Here is a 20,326-nt window from a genome sequence, read left to right on the forward strand (position 1 = left end):
CAGGAGGCCATCGTCAGCAACCTGTGTCACTCCTGTCTGCCTGTGTGTGACATGGGGACAGCCACAGGAACGTGAAAGCCTTCCCTTTCCCTCTCCTGCAGCAAGCAGTCGCTGTATACCTGCACCGTGTTGGGCACCATGATGGGGTGTGCTGACCGCAATGAGGCACTCCTGCCTTCCAGAAACTTCTAGATGGGGAGGCAGGGGGAGCACCAGGAATTCCTCCTGCGGGAGGCGCCTGCTGTAGGGAGCTCAGAGTGAGACTTCCTGCAGGGTCAGCCACATCCATGTCACGCCTGCAAGAGTGCCCCAGGGGCCACGGGAAGTCCTGGTGCCTGTGCAGAACAGGGAGCCATGCTGTGCAGCCTGGAAGCTGCTGGAGGAGCCAGGCAGGACTTGCAGCTGACCTGGAGCACAGCGGGCCGAGGGGCGGCCAGGTTCTCAGTGCACCCTGTCGCACAGCCGGTGGCCGCCCCGGGCGGGACAGCCTCTGGGCAACCCCCGCTTGCCTGCGGCTCACTGGGTGCCTCCTTGACCTTGTCACTGAGCAGCACGCAGCAGAGCCTTCTCAACAGAGCAGAGCATGAGCGTCGGCGCGGGGGGGCGGGGCGGGGGTGGAAAGGAGAATGGAACGCAGGAGGAAGAGCTTAGCCTTCGAGGTGTGTGGGGCTGGAGGTCTTCCTGGGCATTCACCTGCGCTCGCGGCTGCAGCCGGCCCTGGCGCAGACACAAGACACAAAGGGTCACCGTGCTCACATTGCAAGGGCGCAATTGCAAGGGAGCAAGCCTGGGTGTCGCAGCACCAGGTGAGATGGGAAAGGGTCTAGGGAGTGGGCTCCCTTGGGGCAGAGGGTGGCGCACGCTGCAGAGAGGGCCAGGGGCACACAGGCCCCCTGTGAGCACTTCCGAGCCAATGCTGCTCACGGGACACTGCCGTGTCCTCCACCTCCACGGTCCCCAGCACCTGGTGTATTTGTTGAGTGTGCACAGACGTCACGCAGTCCTTCAAATAGTCCCAGATTAGGTCAAGGTGTGGGAGTGTACCAGGAAACCACAGGGAGAGACGAGCCAGGCCCACCCAGCTGCAGCGTTCACAAGGAAGGGACAGAGGCCCAGGAAGCGTCCGTCGCTCGCCCGAGGTCCAGTGGTGTGGCTGACTCCAGACGCCACCTTCTTCCTCCCCAGCCTGGCCTCTGCCCTGAGAGAGGGAGCTGAGAATATGTGACCCTGGCCATGGGCAAAGCCAGAGCGGCCTGCGTGAGCCCGGTCTGCCAGGATCAGGCTGGGCTATAACTGAGACGCCCAGCAGGGCCGGGCCCCACGGCACGAGGGATACGCGGCGGGGAGGCAGGAGGACCGGGGCGTCCCTGGGCTCCCCTGAAGGGGCTGGGTGCACATGGGCTGCCTCTTGTCCGCTCTCCACCCAGCCTCACTAACTTGGCTCCTACAAGCCACTTCCTGCCTTTCAAGTTCTAACCACGAGAAGAGCCGAAGAGTCCGAGCGGTTTTTGGGAGTGACTGGCGGAGTGCTCGTGCTGGGAGTGTTCTGGAACATTCTGGCTGTGGGAGTGTTCTGGAACACCCTCGGCTGTCCTGCCTCCGCTCATTCTACTCCACACAAGCACTGCGGTGAGCTGTTACTGGGTTCCAGCCTTGGTGCTGGGGCCTGGGGAGGGAGCCGCTGCCCCTAACAGCCACCTGGGGCTGGAGGAGAGCCCCATGAAGCTCTGCTGTGAGCAGAGGCACTGGCCAGTGCCCTGCCCTGCTCAGGAAGCCTGGAAGGCAAGGTCTTCCGTCTCTTCCTGTGCGGGGTGGCTGCGGCCGCAGGTGGGAGAGGAGGGGAAATGAGCTGGTGCAGGGACTGCCCCATTCCCTTCTCGAGTGGGCTGGGCAGCAGCCCAGGCAGGAGAGGATGAGCAGAGAATTTCCTGGGTGGCCACACGACATCCCCACTCCATTCCCCGGGTCTGAAGTACCTACGGTTCCATTTGGCACCTGATCACACACTTCGGTCTCTTCTCTCTCCTCCGCTCACAGCAAAGGGGTAAAAAATGCTCCATCTTCAGGGCCTAAGGGAGCACGAGAGAGACCACAGCAGGGTTAGTGATGCTGACGACTTCAGCTGCGTTGTGCATGGCAGGAAGCAGGTGGGCAGAGGCACGAACCTGGCTGAGCAAAGGAGAAATCGGGAGCCACGGCTCAGCTGGCAGGGTGTTCTCAGAGGCAGGGGCACACGGGGGTTGGATGACCAGGACCCAAGTCCCATCGCCTGTCTCTGCCTCTAACTCTCAAGCTGACCTTGGGCAGACTCTCCCACGACAATACAGAGAGATCATCCTGGAAGTGTGGGTCTCCTCTCCTGGTGCCCAAGAGAATGACCTGGAGGTTTTCTCTTTCCCTCTGTCATGTACAGGCATATGGGTTTTGCTTTTGGCCCTGAAATGGAGCTGGGACACACACACTTTGGCCAAAGCTTTCCCAGGAGACTGCATGAGAAGTCCAACATGCCTGCTTGCCATGCAGGCATCAGTGGAGAGGGCAGAGAGGGGTGGGTGATGAGGGGCAGGGAAGTTAGCGCCTCTCAGGGCAATCTGCCTACTGGGGGCTTCCAAGGCAGCTAGGGTCCTGCCTCTGGGGCATAACAGGAGGGTCTTGACAGAGACAGTGATGGTCCCAAAGGGAGGTAGCAAGGGGGGCTCTGCATGCGAAGCTCAGAGTCCTGGACATGGGAAACCTATGGCAGACGGGAACCGTGAGCCCTTGGGCACACAGGAATCCGAGAGCCGTCACGTGGACAGCCATGCACGCCCAGGTGAGCAGCTCATACTTGTGCTTCATCCAACTGGCAATGGGAAGCCACAGCAGGTTTTTGAGCTGCAGAGTGCACCATCAAGGTGGGTCACACCAGCCAAACCTCTGTGACTGGGTGATGCACTTGGCCCTCAAGGCTTCAGAACACAGACTTGGCTCGGCTGCTGCTTCCCGAGCACCTGCTATGTGCTGTTTATTTCAGCGCACAGCATCTTTGTGCTGACCACTCTGTAGCTGGACAGCCATGTATCTGCCCAGCACTGCTCCACTCCCACCACTCTCCTTCTCTCTCACCCTGCAGCTCCGCCCGGCTGCTCTGAGTGGAGAGCGCTCCTTTCTGCCTGTCACTGCACACAAGGCAGACTTCCTGGCCTCCCGCCTGTAGGAGACCTTGCTGTAAGAACCTGCTGCCAGGATGCTCTCCAGGGCCGGTGCTGTGGCATAGTGGGTAAAGCCACCACCTGCAGTGCCAGCATCTCATATGGGCACCGGTTCAAGTCCTGGCTGCTCCACTTCTGGTCCAGCTCTCTGCTATGACCTGGGAAAGCAGCAGAAGATGGCCCAAGTCCTTGGGCCCCTGTACCCACAAAGGAGACCTGGAAGAAGCTCCTGGCTCCTGGCTTTGGATCAGCATAGCTCTGGCTGTTGTGGGAGTGAACCAGCAGGTGGAAGACCTCTGTCTCTGTCTCTACCTCTCTCTGTAACTCTGCCTTTCAAATACATAAATAAATCTTTAAAAAAAAAAAAAAAGAACATGCTGCCAGGATGCTCTCTGACCGTGGCAGGCAACTCCCAGTCCCCACCAAGCTCCTGAGATGGCCCATCTCCTGCCAGCCTTACACTGGGCGACTCTTGTTTATCTGGGAGTTGAAGCAAAAAATGGTTCCAGGCCAGGCATTGCATCTCATTGGTGCTTGCTTCAAACAGAGGAAACAATTGAAGAGTGTTGAGATGGCCGGCTTTGTGGTGCCAGCATCCCATATCAGAGCCATGGTTTCAGTCCCCACTGCTCCACTTCCGATCCAGCTCTGTGCTATGGCCTGGGAAAGCAGTGGAAAATGGCCCGAGTCCTTGGGCCCCTGCACCTGCATGGGAGATCTGGAGTTTCAGGCTCCTGGCTTCAAGTGCCATGGTGGTCACTTAGGGGAGTGAACCAGCAGACAGAAGATCTCTGTCTCTCCCTGTCACTCTTTCAAATAAATAAATAAAATTTTTAAAAATATATAAGAAATCGGGCACTGGATTCTGTCCCGGTTTCCCCTCTTCCAGGCCAGCTCTCTGCTGTGGCCAGGGAGTGCAGTGGAGGATGGCCCAGGTGCTTGGGCCCTGCACCCCATGGGAGACCAGGAGAAGTACCTGGCTCCTGCCATCGGATCAGCGTGGTGCGCCGGCCACAGCGCGCTGGCCATTGGAGGGTGAACCAACGGCAAAAGGAAGACCTTTCTCTCTGTCTCTTTCCCTCTCTCACTGTCCACTCTGCCTGTCAATATATATATATATATATATGTATATATATATATATATATATATATGAAAAATGTTGAGGATTAAAAAAATAGCAACAGCAAGCCTCTGGCCTAGGCACCTGACTTAGGGGATCCGTGCTGCCCACCCTCAGTCACGTGTTACAGCTTCCACTTAGTGCACACACGCGCTTGGGCAAGTCTGCACAATCGCTGGTTTGGATTCTGGTGCAGGTGCCGGCACAGGTGCTCCAGGCTAGAGAACACCGCTGCTCTGTGCTGTCCCAGCGGCAGCAGCTGCAGATCTGGATGCAGCGATTTGGGGCCAGGCAAGCCACACAGAGGCCACTTCCTCTCAGTCACCTTTCTCCGCTTCCCACTCAGCCAGGACAGCTCCCACGTATCTTCTTTATCAGATCCTTATCTACTCCTCACTTGGGGAAGTTCCCAACCCCGCCCGGCCCCCAAACACACCTCCAGCACCGCCAGGAGAGGAGGGGGAGGGAGTTTTCCATGCGGCCACTGGGTGTGAGTAAGTGTCCCTTCTGCCTGTGACTCCCACCTCTGCACGGCCTGGGAAACTCCACCCCGGGCTCATATAAGCTTTGGGCACTGAAGGATGGGCCAGGAGAGAGATCTCAGTGTCTCCGGAGCCCGACTGCCCGAGATGAAGCTTGTCCCCGTGGCTCTGGCGTGCCTGCTGCTGGTCGCGATGTGGCCTCAAGACGTGGATGGCAAGAGCAGTGAGTGGGGCTGCCATCCCTCTGCCCTTCCCTGGGTGGGCGGGCTGGAAGGCAGGGAGTTCCTCCTGGGCTGGGGCAGGGCTCACCTTGATCATCCGTCTCCATCTCCCCTCCTCTCACCTAAGAGTTAGAAGGAGGACTTGGATGGGCTGGGGCGGGAAGGAGAACGGCGAGTCAGGGGCGAACACACGGAGCTGAGCCGCCAGCTCCAGCAGGAAGAAATTTAGCTCAGAGCCTTTGACACCAGGGAGGACTTGTCCGTTCATTTAGAGCAAGCTGGGTAGTGGGGGGGCTCAGAGGAGGCACTGGGGCGGGGCTGTACACTGTGCCGGGTGACAGGCAGAGGCTGAGGCTACACTGGGGGCTCTGTGGTTGGCTAACCCTGGGCAAGTTTACTGTTCAGATTCTGCCTTCTCTGTGGGTGGTGAGATGAAGTTGATGGCACTGTCTCCAAGGCTGGTGGGAGGACCCCAGCCTCATGACCCACATGGAAGGGAGTGTGTGAAACATCAAGCCAGGAGGACTGGAACACACGTCTCTTAGGGGTGGAGGGTGGGTGCTGGGCAGAACTGAGAGCCAGGAGAGATGGTGTTGGGGGGATGGGCAGCTCCTGGGAGCACTCCCCTTGCTGGTTAGCCAGCCTGCACTCCTCAACAGTTTTGAGCTCAGTCCAGGTCTGTGACCAAGGACCGCAGTGTCCTGTGTGCGTCCGACAGACCAGCTTCGCCCCCACCGCTGCCCCTCCCCCAGGGTGTGGGGTCCAGAGCCTTGGGCCTGAGCTCCAGGGTAGGACCACACCTTTGTGGTGCAGTCAGGGCTGGAGGAGCCTCTGAAGGTAGGGTCCAGGAGGCTTGTGGGGAGCTCCGATGTGAGGTCCAGTCCTTGTGCTGTCCTCACTGCTCCGGAACGAAGAATCCGTGCCCTCTGCATGTGGGTGGCCTGAAAGCCTGGGCCTGGCTCTGCTCGCCAGGGGCTTTAGGAAAAATCACCCTGCGGGTGAGAGGCTGGGAAACGATGCAGACTCTCCTCTGTGCTTCTCTTCCAGTGCACGTATCCTCCTCCAACTGCTGCTTCTCCTTCGTGGAGAAAAGGATTCCCCTGAAGACCATCCACTGCTACAGAAGGAGCAGCTCCACCTGCCCCTACGACGCCATCATGTGAGTGATCCCCTGCCCACTCCCCTGCAGGACCCAACGCGGCGGCCCGGGAATTAGAACAGCAAGCGCTAGATGGCGCTGTTCCACCGGAATAAGGTTTCTAAACCTAGCCAGCCAGGCGGTCTACAACTGCGTGCAGAGCCGCGCTTGGGCGCTAGGGGGAGTGCCGAGCTCCCAAGCAGGTGCTCCTGTGGTACCTTGTGTTTCCTGGAACTCCAAGATGCCAGATACCAGGTCCCAGCATTGTGTGCCCAGAGGAAGGAGCTGCCGAGCCACAACCACAGGGTGTTATTGTGTAGTGGAAGAGCAAGGGGTCCATGATCAAGTCCTGCCTCTGTATTTGCTAACCTAGAGTCCTGGGTGACCTTGGACAGATAACTGCCTGTCCCTCCTTACCATTCACACTTTTGTTGTCCTTACCTGTGACATGGGGTGCAACTGACAGCTGCATCACAGGATCAAGGGTGGTTAAGAATTTTAAAAAGGCTGTTCTCACATACTAGGATTATTTTAAGGTATTTTCAGGTGTCCATACATCACCTCGATGGACCCTACTGGGACACACATTGCTATTACCATGAAAATCGAGGCTCAGGGAGGCAAATGTATTGGTGTTAAGTTCACTCAGAGGCAGAGCCTGGCTATAGACTGCACAATAGTCACACACACACACACACACACACACACATGTCCTGTGGGGCCAGATGGATTTGGAAACACTGGAAGTAGGAGCAGAGAGATCCATGTCAAGGTTCATTGTCAGAGCGCCTGCAAAGCCTGTAGTCCCTCCCCCACATCTGCAGCCCTAACCTTTAGGAGAGGGTCCACGAAGTAAGTTACCAACCCCACGCCTCCCCCACACCCTTGTACCAGCCATGGATCAGCTCTCAAACAGCGCCTTCATTCACAGAGGGGAAGCCAGGCCCAGGGAGAGGCTTGGGCACCCATCAGCAAGGAGGTAGACATGGTATTTGTGTGTGGTGTGCAGTGGGTGACTCGGTCTCTCCTTTTTCTCTGCTCGCAGATTCAAGCTGAGAGGAGGCAGAGAAAGCTGTGCCTTGAAGACAGTGGGCTGGCTCCAGGGCTACTTTAAAAAGATGAAGCCCTGCCTGCCAAAGGGACCCTGAGCGGATTCCCTTCCCTCCTGAGCTCTGTTCCTCGCCACACCTACCTCTAGTCCTGCTCCCTTCCTTCTACTGGGACTTGATAAGCTACAATGTTGCACTTTACTTAATCCCAGAATCCTGCACTCCTGCTGGCTGGTGCCTCTTGGATCCCAAGGGGACTTCAGGGTGCAAAACTGATTGGCACTGAGGGGTGGGGCTAGGGGCTGAAGGGTGGGGGAGGAGGGAGACATGCTGGACTTGGTACCTAGGGAACAGGAGCCAATAAAAGACTTACTCCCTGCCTTGCTGTGACGCTGTGTGTTGGGGGCGGGGGCATTGGCAGATTCTCTGCCTCCAGGTTTGACGGCCGAGGGAGGCACAGTGAAGCAGTGATGGATGCAGGAGGTGCAGGGGGTGATGCTATCCAATGCCCTGGCTGTGAGCTCGTCTGCCTGTGAGATGCTGCTAACCCCATTGCACAGACGAGGTGACTGAGGGCTGGATAGAACACGGAACAAGCCAGGGCCAGATCTGGCCTTGGAGCCCAGGGCTCCTGCCCTCAGGCCTGAACTCTTTATGGTGTCTCGAGTTGCCCAGCATGCTACCTGGTACCGTGGGACACCGGCCTCGGGGCCCTGTCCTCTGTGGGGATGTAGGCATGAGTGGACCCTGGGCTTCCAGAGATCCAACTCAGCTCATACAGGAGGGGCAGACAGCTGAGTCAGGTCAGGAGGGCCCCGGGGCCACAGGGGAAGAAGAGGCCCTGTCCCTGTGAACTGAATGGCCACAGTGTATGACCTAGGGAAGTGACGGGGGAGGGAGCTAAGACTGGGCCTCAGACCTGGTGCCCCTGTGCAGGCCAGCTCTGTGGCTGTGGGGAGCAAGGTGGCATGTCCTGTGTCCCCGGGCTCCACCCTGTGTCCCCAGCATTCAGTGTGTCACAATCTGGCCCAGTCTTGGCCATCTGCTTCCTCCCCAGCACCCCAGAACTGCCCCTTTTCCTCTTACCTGGACAGGTGCAGGGAGCCCTTCTCAATGTTCCCGGCCCCACCCATCCCACTCAAGGCACAACTGCTCTCCCTAGTCTCTCTTCCTTGAAATCATCACACCTCTGGCTGCCTTCAGAGCTGGGTCCAGCTCCTGCCCTGTATTTGAATCCCCCTGCAGCCCAGCCTATCTAAATGCCTTCAACTTTACATTCTGGACCCCAGACTCTGGCCCTCTCCCTTTCGTCCTAACTTGCTCATCCTCTGGTTGTACAGCGCCACCCCCCACAGTCAGTTCTGCCCAGTGCCATTGCCTCCATCGGGCCCCTGGTTTTCCTCTGGGGACCAGGAGTACATGGGTTACTCATCTCAGGCTGGGAGGCTGCCTGAAGGAGGAGGCACAGGGACAGGGAGAGCGGTGGCAGCAGGTATGGGTTGGTGGGGTGGGGGGGAGGGAGTCTTAGCTAACATTACTGAAGACAGAATGCATTTTGCATCATAAAAGAGAAAGCATTCGATTTGAAGGTTACAGGAAAACCAGGCTGGGGGCACATGGGAAGCCAGAGAAGAGGCAGCAATCATGTCCCCTACTCAGGTCACATCTGCATGTGGGTGGAAGAATTGCAGTCCTCAGGGAGTGACGTTTCCATCCAGGACCCTCATGGTATCCTGGACCCACTTTTGCATGGGATCAGCACAGAGTTCCTGGTCCCGTCTGGTCCGGAAGCTGTGGAGGAAGGGGCCCGGCACAGTCAGGTGGACCCCATGGCAGGGTGGGTGGTCCCTGGGCTGGGAGCGGGGAGGATTGTGGGAAGAAAGGGCCCTGGAGGCCGTGGCTGCTTTTGGTGGCGGGGGAAGTCATCTTGGTGTCCACTAAAGCGGAGACCAGAGCATGGGCAGCCACCTGTGAAGGGACCCCAGTGCCTCTGCACTGTTACAGCGGGAGAGTTAGAGTCCTCAGGCTAGCAGCCAGGAGCTGCCTGGCTTCAGTCTCGCAGGGCCCACCTGGGCCCAGCTTTGTTTGGAGAGCATGGGGTGCGGAGGGGTGCATGGGCGGGGTTTTCTACTCACATCACAGCCTCCTTGACACAGGCCTTGCTGGTCTTCCGATAGCTCACCAGCCTCTGCAGGGGGATCCTCTTCCTGACAAAGCTGAAGCAGCAAGCGGTCAGGGCTGGCTTCGTTTCTAGAAGCAAAGTCACAAAGAGAAAGCCTCTGAAGGCGGGTGGGCTTGAGTGCAGCAGGAAGTGACCAGAGGCGAAGGCAGAAGCAGACCTCATCCGTCCTGGAGCCCAGCACCCCTGCTGTGACCTGTGGCTCAGACTGCACTGCCTGGAGGTGGCCAGGGGCAGCCCTGGGACAGGCGCCAGGAGTGGCCCCAGAGCTGCAGAGTTCGGGATGACCTGAAAAGACACTGGGCTCCAGGCAGCAAGGTGGGCTGGGCCCCTCCTGTCTCCGATCTGGGTTTCAGCGTTGAGTGAAGCTCTAAGGGGCCTTGCTGCTCTGCTGGGTTTAGAAGTGGGGCCCCAGGGCCAGCACTATGGCGCAGTGGGTAAACCTGGAGTCCCGGCTGCTCCACTTCCGATCCAGCTCTCTGCCGTGGCCTGGGAAAGCAGCGGAAGATGGCCCAAGTGCTTGGGCCCCTGCACCCACCTGGGAGACCTAGAAGAAGCTCCTGGCTCCTGGCTTTGGTGTGGCCCAACACTGGGCATTGCAGTCATCTGGGGAGGGAACCAGTGGATAGAAGGCCTCTCTCTGTCTGCCTCTCTCTCTTTCTCTCTTTCTGCAACTCTTACTTTCAAATAAATAAATACATTATATATATATATATATATACATATATATATATAAAGTGGGGCCCTTTGGCTTAGAAGGCGAGAGAAACCTAAGGAAGGAGAGGGAGTGGAGGAAGAGATGGGCCTCACCTGTCTGGGCGAGTGCCTGGGAGCTGCAGGCGGCCGCTAGGAGCAGCAGGCACAGCAGAGCTGCGGAGACCTTCATGCTGGGGCTGCTGCCACGGGAGAGCCAAGTTCCAGCCTCAGGGTTGCTCTCTGCTTCTCTTCCTCCCTGGCCATCCTGCCTGCCTTTTATAGGAAGCAGACGGTGGGGGCGGGGGGTGTCTCACAAGACCTTTTCCTGGTTAGGTGGAGGTCAAGTCATGAGGAGGAGGGCCCCAAATCTGCTGAGCTGGAGCCGGCGCTGAGGGTTTTCTAGGAAATGCAAGAGGGAGGCTGCACAGGCTGTTGGGTTGCAGCCGCCCAGACAGACCACAAGGAGCCAAAGAGGAAGAGGAGGACACAGACGGGCTGCCAGGCGCTCACCTCGGACGCCGCCCAGGGAGCGCTCCCATGCTTGCTGCCTCCAACACCAGGGAAAGTTAAGTCCAGGAGGGGAAGAGCCTTGTGCTCTGGGCTCTGTGCGTGCTGCATATTTAGTCCTGAGCAGGTGCACACCATGACTATCATGCCCATTTTACAGACGAGGAAACTGAGGTGCAGAGATTAAATAACTTGCCCCAGATCTCACAGGAAATGAGTGGGGCCCCCAGAGGAGAAAGCCAGTCAGCTTGCAGTCCATCTCCAAATCTTTCTCTGACTTTCATTTCACCACAGAAGGTTTTTTTTGTTTGTTTTTAAGATGTATTTTTATGTATTTGAAAGGTTGAGTAACATAGATAAAGGGAGAGATAGAAAGAGAGAGACATCTTCCATCCACTGGTTTATTTCCCAAGTGGCCACAATGACAGGGTCACGACCCAGGAACTCCATCCGGGTCTCCCATGTGGGTGCAGGGGCCCAAGCACATGGGCCATCCTCTGCTGCATTCCCAGGCACATTAGGAGGGAGCCGGATCCGACGCAGGTCAACTGGCACTCGAACCAGCACTCTCTTCCGAGATGCTGGCATTGCAGATGGCGGCTTAACCCACCGCACCACAGGGCCGGCCCCTGCAGAAGTCCTTTGCAAGCCAAGTTTTGTGTGCAAGTCCAAGACATGAGACAGAACAAGTCAGGTGCTGATGACAAGGGCTCCCTGTGCCACTGCTCGAGACGTCTGGTTGCTCCGGGCCCTTCCTTTCCAGGAGGGAGGCCTGTGGTTCCAGAGCTGTTGCTGGCAGGGAGTAAGTGGGGAACACAGCAAGGCTGGGGCGCTTTGCCCCCGTGCCTGCCTCCCTCCTGTGAGAAGCATGGGCCCGGGAGTGCTGCTGGGGTCCTGGCAGGAGGGAGGGGACAATGGGACTGGCCACCAAGCCTGGCAAGTCCTCCACCTGGCTACGCTGGCCCCTGCCTCCTGCCCCCACGCTTGGCTGCAAGACAATGTTTACTTTTGTGCCTTGCAGGAATGCTCTCCTCTCTGCCTTCCCCTCTGGCAAGCAAGTCTTTCACACCCAGCGAAGGCGAAAGAAACAGCAAAACTTGAAAACAACACATACGGGAGAGGACTGATGAGGTCCAACATTGATCCATGAAGCTAAAACTCCCTGAGACTGACCTCGCAAAAAAGGCACAAATAAAGCCATAAAAATAGGCACAAATGAAGGACGGGTTGAGGGGGATAAAAAGGACAACGTCCCCACAGAGCCCGCAGCCACTGGAGAGAAAGAAAGAATCTTGTGCCAACGCATTTAATTTAGAGGAAATGCATCGATTTCCAAAAAACCAGAACTAACAGATTGCAAGATGGAATAAGGACAAACCACAGCAATTCGCAAACTATTAAAGCAGTCGAAATCCGTCACTGAAAATCTTCCCCTGAAAAATATCCCCTGGGGGCCGAGGGCTTTGACAGCTAATTCCCAAGCTTGCACAATGGCTTCCAGGGAAGAGGACTCCGTCCAGCCCTTCTGAGTCTTACATAACGCTGACACAGAGCGTAGCAGTGAGACAAAAGCTGGCCACCAGCGGTACAAGAACTGAGCACGAGTAGCGTGTTCCTTCAGGTACACGGTCCGTCCGTTCCCAGCCTGGAAGCCAGCCTGCGAGGATCGCAACGACGGGATTGCTGGCTGCCTGGCTCCACACCGGGCTGGGGCCCTGGATGGGGAGAAGGGTTAGGTTGAGGCACTTTGTCTCTTCTGTCTCCCCCGTGGGCCTCACTGGAGGGCAGCCCTCAACCGATGGCTTTATCCTCTCTCCAGGTGGCTCCTGGGGACTGGCCCCATCCAGATGTGGGGAGCCATCCTCTCCAGGCCCACACCTCTATCCGTGGAACCAGTGTCTCTTCTGGGCCATGCTCATATCCTCCCAGCTGAAGGGAGGCCCTGGGTGACACAGGCCTGGGTACCCTGAAGTGGCCTCTGGAACTAGGCCTTCCAACGGGATTCGAGGATCGGGCTGTGCCTCCACTTTCGGAGCACTGTGGAAAGGGCCCAGGCCAGGGCCTGTGTTGGCATTGAGCACGGGAGACTACACTTACCAGGTCCCCAGCTGCTCATGCTGGGCATAAACGGTGCAGAACCGCAGAGATGGGGCGTCCTCCACACTCACCGCCAGTGCAAGAGAACAGCACCCAGAGCTCTTGGGGGTGCAGCCCTCGAAGTCTCATGACCTCATCCAAGCACTCCCTGATGCCTCTGAAGAGGAGGGGTCCCCTGGGCTTCCCTGGGAGTGCAAGCCTTGTCCCTGAGCCTGGCCTCCATTCCAACATCCAAGGAGGTTTTGACCCTTTCAACTTCATCAACTGCAGGCTTCTTTTGAAGCCTAGGCCCCCATCCACAATCTAGCTGACGACTAACACCTCTCCCTGGTACAGGAGCAGCCCACCAAATCTGGATTACTCTGCTCAGCCTGACACCCTTAGAAGCCTCTTCCAGGGGCCAGCATTGTGGTGCACTGTGTAAAGCCACTGCCTATGATGACTGTATCCCATGTAGGTACCAGTTCCAGTCCCAGCTGTTCCACTTCTGATCCAGCTCTCTGCTATGGCCTGGGAAAGCAGTGGAAGATGGCACAAGTCCTTGGGCCCCTGTACCCATGTGGGAGACCCGGAAGAAGCTCCTGGCTTCGACCTGGTCCAGTCCTGGTCATTGCAGCCATCTGAGGAGTGAACCAGCGGATATAAAAGCTCTCTGTGTCTATCCCTCTCTCTATAGATCTCTGACTTTCAAAATCAAAAATAAATAAATCTTCAAAGAAAAATCCACTCCCACACACATGTCCCAATCTGGAAAGGGAGTGGGCAGGAGCCATTCAAATCCTCTCCACTGTAAGGACTGCTGCCTGTGCTTCCCACTACTTCAGGACCTGATGAACATCACATAGGAGAGTGTGGCTGGGAGCCTGGGATCTGGGTCAGACACAGGCTGCCATTGCTGGTTGCGTGATCTGGAGCAAATGGCTTACCCCCTGAGCCTAGAGATCAGCTGCTACTTGCTACCTTCCTGTGATGTTGGGCGAGTCGACCAGGTGGTCCTTTCATAGTGTCCATAACTTACATTGACACTGGTAAGTACTCAGATGATCCTGGAGCTCCCTCTCCCTCTCTTTCCTCTCCCTCTCCTTCTCCCTGTCCCTGTCCCTGCAAGAATGGCCACTGAGATGGAGTGGGGTTTGCTAGAATGGAATCAAGGTAGCAGAAGCCAAATGGAGATGCCCATTTAACAAGGCGGGCATGGTGAACCCGGGGGCCCAAAGGGCCAGAGCTGGTAATCAGGGTGGTTTGGTGGCAGGGGTGTGTGGCGATGATTGTGGAACCCCCTAGAAATGAAGTAAGATCAGATGCTTACTGTGGTGCAGTTTGACTGTTGGCAGAAACCCCAGATGAACACCTGCAGAAGAGACTCACGGCTCTTACCCAGCTGTCAGATGCAACCTCAACTCCTGATCCACCGAGGGACTCCAGGATCCATGGAGAAATGGCCCTGCAGTGGGTGGGCTGCCAGACGAGGTGCAGGATCCTTAAAGTCAAATTTCAGAACATCACGGAGTGATTTTTCATATAGACGCTCTCCTTGCAGTATTTTTGTCAAATGTAGCAACCCAAAGGTCTTTTACAGTAGGTCCCCCCGCCAAGCCTTCTCCAGGGGCACCCGCTGCCACAAATATTGAGACTTCCTGGGATTATTTGATGGTGGCTCTGAAGGGACAGTATTCTGTGGAGACCTGAAATCTCACCTTGGTTCACCAGCCAGACTGGGAGCTTTGGAGGTCCTGTGCTGGTTAGACCATCATGTTCAGAAGAGCAGGGCAGCCAGCTGTTTCCAACCCAGCAATCACTACAGAAGTCTCCTAGAGCTGTGGAAGCCATGACCTAGCATGCTGCTGTAGAACCGTGGCACCCACGCCCCCTGCATTCTGCCTTCCATGGAACTGGGCAATCCTGGGTGCCCCAGCACCTTAGTTATCTGTGCAGAGTGGAGCTGGTGATTGTGTGCAGCATTGTGGTTCTCAGGTGTTTGTTTACCTGCTAAAGTCAACTCTCAGAGAATAACTAATGGGGAAGTCCTGATATACAACAGATTGAAATTGGCGGGGCCGGCGCTATGGCTCAGTGGGTTAATGCCCTGGCCTGAAGCGCCGGCATCCCACATGGGCGCTGGTTCTAGTCCTGGCTCCACTTCCGATCCAGCTCTCTGCTGTGGCCTGGGAAAGCAGTGGAAGATGACCCAAGTCCTTGGGCCCCTGCACCCACGTGGGAGACCTGGAAGAAGTTCCTGGCTCCTGGCTTCGAATCTGCACAGCTCCGGCCATTGCAGCCATCTGGGAAGTGAACCAGCGGATGGAAGACCTTTCTGTGTGTGTGTGTGTGTGTGTGTGTGTAACTCTGACTTTCAAATACATAAATAAATCTTAAAAAAAAAAAAAAAAGAAAAAGAAAAGAAACTGGCACTGCTCAGGGAAGCAGAGCTGGACTTCACACTTCTCCGTGGCTCTCTCCTCACTCTCTGAGGCTCCAAAGAGGGTGGAGACAGTGCAGCCTTTCCGTCTCAGGGCTCCATGCTGGAGTGACTAACGAAAAGCCCAGGGGGTCAGCCCTAGTTGGTATTCCCCGCCCCCAAGCCTGGGAGTGCTCAGAGCAAGGCAAGCTGCCCAGGAAGCGACTGCCGGCATTGAGATGCTGGAGGAAACACCCGTGAACACACTGCCAGGGCACCTGCCTCACTTCTTCCCTCCCCACCTTCCTCTGTCCCACCCGCCTCTAATGTGCCTTCCGTTTGGTCTGAGCAGGAGCTATCTAAGGCCAGATTTAAAGCATGTCTTGTCTGTGAAGTTTTCTCAGGTTACATGGATTTTCATAGGGGACCAAATCTTACTCTGAAATAAATGGTTGAGGACATGCCTCGCTACTTTTTAAGATTTAGTTTATTTATTTGAAAGGTAGATTATACGCAGAGAGATGGGGAGACACACAGAGAGACAGAGAGATCTTCCACCTACTGGTTTACTCTCCATATGGCCACAATAGCCAGGCCTGGGCCAGGCTGAAGCCAGGAGCCTGGAATTCCATCTCGGTCTCCCACATGCGTGCAGAGGTCCATACACTAGGGCCATCTTCTCCTGCTTTCCCAGGTGCATTAGCAGCTGGAAATGGAGCAGCTGGAACTTGAACCGGCTTATCAGGGAAGCTGGTGTTGCAATCGCGGCTTAAACTGCTGTGCCACAACGCTGGCTCCAAGGCCTTACTACCTCTACTCAGGAAAGCAGGTCACCTTTCTGGGCATTCCATAGGCCCACACACAGCCCAGACTGAGTACTGACTGACGACCCCCAGAGACCAAGAAGCGCGGGGACTCTCCCATGCATTTGCAAACAGTCAGGGATAGAGTAGGGCTGTCCCAGGCAGTGAGTGCTGTGCCGTCTCCCTGAGCCGTGGGGCCTGGCATCTTGCCAGGTGCCACATTAACAGTCTAGAACTGTTCAGAACAGTTTCTTGCTTCTGCTGCTCTTTCTTTTCGGAGGAACTCCCAGGGGGGACACCTGGCGCTTCCCTTTTCCAGACTCAACGGAAAACACCGACAGGAACAAGTGTGTATTGGACCCACGCTGGTTCTGAGAATGAGTAAAAAAAGGAAGCTTTTCTGTTGAGGCAGCATTTTGTAGAAATGTTTTTATATTTTCAAAAACAATCTATGCTGACTTAGAATACTTGGAAAATACTTAAGACGTATAAAAGCATTATGAAACAATTTGCACACTCCACACTGAAACAGAGCTAAAGGGAAAATGTTTTCCTTTTATGTGAAAATATCAGGGCCTTTATCAAATATGGGTTAGTCTTGATTTGTTAGTTACTATCATGTCAAAAATATTATCAAAAGTCATTTTACATCTTTCAATAATAATTTCTTTGTTTTTCAACTGTTTTATCGATTTTTTGAGATAACATTTTTAATTTACATTATAATCAAAGGCTTAATGGCTTTATTAAATAAAGAGTTGAACAAATAAAAAATAAAAAGACAATAGAACAGCAGGAAAACAGGCAAGGGCTATAAACAATGATCAAATGGGGGCCAGCAGCATGGCTCACTTCGTTAATCCTCCGCCTGCGGTGCCGGCATTCTACATGGGCGCCGGGTTCTAGTCCTGGTTGCTCCTCTTCCACTCCAGCTCTCTGCTGAGGCCTGGGAGGGCAGTGGAGGATGGCCCAAGTGCTTGGGCCCTGCACCCGCATGGGAGGCCAGGAAGAAGCACCTGGCTCCTGGCTTCGGATCGGCGCGGTGCCGGCCGTAACAGCCATTTGGGGGGTGAACCAACGGAAGGAAGACCTTTCTCTCTGTCTCTCCCTCTCACTATCTATAACTCTACCTCTCAAATAAATAAATAAAATCTTAAAAAAAATAATCAAATGAATTTTGCTCATATAAAGTAAATTTTAACAAAGTCACAAAAATCATTGAAACTATAGTAGGATATAATTCCTTTTAATTTGTTTGACAAACACTATTTTCTTAAAGGTCAAGGAGTGATCGTTATGTAGCAGCACCATAACTCACCTAAACCACACCACGTGTTGGGCGTTTGGTCTGCTCCTCTGGGATTCCAGCTGACGCAATAGTGCATGTAAGAACCCTTCCCTAACATCACCACCCCCTGCATCGACCTGGACGTGGGCTTGTGGGTCAACCATGTGAATCATTTTGGGTTACTACATACATTAAGACTGATTTTAAATAAATAATATATTTTAGATAAATAATATATAGTATATAAATAACATACAATAAATCCACCGACCTTCCAGGTGCAGCTTGGTTACCGAGAGATCTGTTATACAATGTGTAGCTCTCACTCGCATCATGGTGGACTTTCCGTCCTCCCTAGAAGCTCTTGTGTGTCCTTTCCCAGGCCACGCTTCACCTTAATTCAACTACTTTGAATTCCATCAGCAATTGATGGCCTGTTCTTTTTTTTTTTTCTTTCTCTCTCTCTCTTTTCAACAGGCAGAGTGAACAGTGAGAGAGAGAGACAGAAAGAAAGGTCTTCCTTTGCCGTTGGTTCACCCTCCAATGGCCGCAGCGGCCGGCGCGCTGCGGCCGGCGCACCGCGCTGATCCGATGGCAGGAGCCAGGTGCTTCTGCTGGTCTCCCACGGGGTGCAGGGCCCAAGGACTTTGGCCATCCTCCACTGCACTCCCTGGCCACAGCAGAGAGCTGGCCTGGAAGAGGGGCAACCGGGACAGAATCCGGCACCCTGACCAGGACTAGAACCCGGTGTGCTGGCGCCGCAAGGCGGAAGATTAGCCTAGTGAGCCACAGCGCCAACCAGATGGCCTGTTCTTGAAATTCACGTAAGTGGAATCACATGGGTATAGTCTTTTATGTGTGACTGCTTGTTTTTTAAGATTTTATTTATTTATTTGGAGGGCAGAGTTACAGAGAGAGAGACAGAGACCGAGAGACAGAGAAAGGTCTACCATCCATTAGTTCACTCCACAAAAGTCTCAAGGGCTGGAGCTGAGCCGATCCAAAGCCAGGAGCCAGGAGCTTCTTCCAGGTCTTCCATGTGGCTGCAGGGGCCCAAGCACTTAGGCCATCTTCTACTGCTTTCCCAGATCACAGCAGAGAACTGGATTAGAAGAAGAACAGCTGAGACACGAATTAGTGCCCATATGGGATGCCAGTACTGCAGGCAGAAGCTTAGCCTACTACGCCATAGTGCTGGCCCCTCAGTGTCATGGTTTTTAAAAAACATATAAGGTGCCGGCACTGCGGCACAGTGGGTTAAAGCTCTGGCCTTAAGCACCGGCATCCCATATGGTTGCCGGTTCGAGTCCCAGTTGCTCCTTTTCCTATCCAGCTTTCTGCTGTGGCCTGGGATAGCAGTGGAGGATGGCCCCAAGTCCTTGGGCCCCTGCACTCATGTGGGAGACCTGGAAGAAGCTCCTGGCTCCTGGCTTCAGATCGGTGCAGCTCCGGCCATTGTGGCCATCTGGGGAGTGAACCAGCAGATGGAAGACCTCTCTCTCTGTCTCTACCTCTCTCTGTAACTCTGTCTTTCAAATAAATAAAATAAACCTTTAAAAAATAACTAAATAAAAAACATGTGAATACTTTGATATTTTTTCTGCCAAAAACATGTTTCACTTTACGATATACACAGCTTGCTTTCCCGCTCTGGACGTTTGGGGTGCTTCCAGAGCTGAGCTGCTGTGAACAGAGCGGTTATGACTAATCTTGTTCAAACCTTTTTGTGTATGTGTTGACTCCTCTATCTAAACTGTTTACTTAAAGAGGAATTGCTGAGCCATTGGGCAAGCATATGCTTAGCTTTGCTAGAAACTGACATGCGGCTTCCCGGCACTGTAGAGGCCCTCTGTTTGCTCTGCGTGTCCATCTGCACTTGGTATTTCCACCTTTTCCACGCCAGCCACATGGACATCTTGCATCTTTTCTGACTTAGCCATCGCGGAGGGTGGAGGTGCTTTGAGTTCCCTCCACTTGCATTTCCCTGATTACACACAGTGTGGCGCTCCTTCCCATGTGTTCACTGCTTATTTGAATATTTTCTTTTGTGAAATGCCTGTCACATTTTTTTGCCCACTTTTAAATTTTTTCCCTTTTCCTTACTAATGTGTCAGAATCTTCATATAATGAGGGATAAACTATTTGGTGTGTCTTCACGTAGGTGTTGGTTTGTCTTTTTGTTAATGGTATCTTTTGATGAATGGTTCTTCTCAATATTGATGAGGTCCAGTTTGCATGTATTTTTTCTTTGATGATTAGATGTTTTAAGTTTCGCTTAAAAAATCTTTTTTTAAAAAAAAATTCTAAGTGATAAGGAAGCTTTTCCATGTTTTCTTCTGGGTGTTTTCTGGATGAAGCTTTCATATTTGGGTCTCTGATACATCTTAAATTTAATTTTATGTATGTGTAGTGCGATACAAGGCACAGGTTTACATTTTCCCATGTCTGCTTGCTCCAGTATAATTTGCTTGAGATACTTTTCTTTTTTTTTTTTTTTTTATTTTTGACAGGCAGAGTGGACAGTATGAGAGAGAGACAGAGAGAAAGGCCCTCCTTTTTGCCATTGGTTCACCCTCCAATGGCTGCCACGGCCGGCGCACTGCGGCCTGCCCACTGCACTGATCCGAAGCCAGGAGCCAGGTGCTTTTCCTGGTCTCCCATGGGGTGCAGGGCCCAAGGACCTGGGCCATCCTCCACTGCACTCCCTGGCCACAGCAGAGAGCTGGCCTGGAAGAGGGGCAACCGGGACAGAATCCGGCGCCACGACCAGGACTAGGACCCGGCGTGCTGGTGCCGCAAGGCGGAGGATTAGCCTATTGAGCCGCGGCGCCGGCCTTCTTTTTCTTTATTGCATTGGCAACTTCTTCAAAAAACAAATGTGCACATATCTGTGTGTGTGTATGTGTGTGTGTGCATGCACATGATGATGGTTAATTTTATGTGTCAATTTCACTGGGCCTTGGAGTATCTAGATAGTTGGTAAAACATTGTTCTGGGTGTTTCTACAATGGTGCTTTTTAATGAGATTAACACTTATGTGTATCAGAAAAACAAACAGCTTTTTGTCTGCTCTCACACCACAACAGTCAACACAGAACACTTCCGTGTCCTCAAAAATACAGAGATTTCTACCTCTCAGCAAGCAAGCAATTCTGC

General features: G+C 54.3%; 2 protein-coding genes across 2 annotated transcripts; one reads left to right on the forward strand and one right to left on the reverse strand.

The window, feature by feature from the left end:
* Window positions 1-4,876: 4,876 nt before the first annotated feature.
* Window positions 4,877-7,582, forward strand: CCL1 (C-C motif chemokine ligand 1). Its single transcript, XM_017349305.4, has 3 exons — window positions 4,877-5,017; window positions 6,063-6,174; window positions 7,199-7,582. Exons 1-3 carry the CDS (start codon window positions 4,894-4,896, stop codon window positions 7,299-7,301), a joined length of 339 nt encoding a protein of 112 aa, XP_017204794.3. The 5' UTR covers window positions 4,877-4,893; the 3' UTR covers window positions 7,302-7,582.
* Window positions 7,583-8,755: 1,173 nt separating this feature from the next.
* On the reverse strand, window positions 8,756-10,326 carry LOC103351517 (C-C motif chemokine 7). Its single transcript, XM_008271107.5, has 3 exons — window positions 10,192-10,326; window positions 9,338-9,452; window positions 8,756-8,993 (listed from the first exon to the last, which is right to left on the reverse strand). The coding sequence occupies exons 1-3, from the start codon at window positions 10,265-10,267 to the stop codon at window positions 8,897-8,899; spliced, it is 288 nt and encodes a 95-aa protein (XP_008269329.3). The 5' UTR covers window positions 10,268-10,326; the 3' UTR covers window positions 8,756-8,896.
* Window positions 10,327-20,326: the final 10,000 nt, after the last annotated feature.

This window comes from Oryctolagus cuniculus, chromosome 17 (assembly GCF_051225735.1).
Source record: "Oryctolagus cuniculus isolate XC-2025 breed Fujian yellow rabbit chromosome 17, ASM5122573v1, whole genome shotgun sequence".
NCBI classification, from domain to species: domain Eukaryota; kingdom Metazoa; phylum Chordata; class Mammalia; order Lagomorpha; family Leporidae; genus Oryctolagus; species Oryctolagus cuniculus.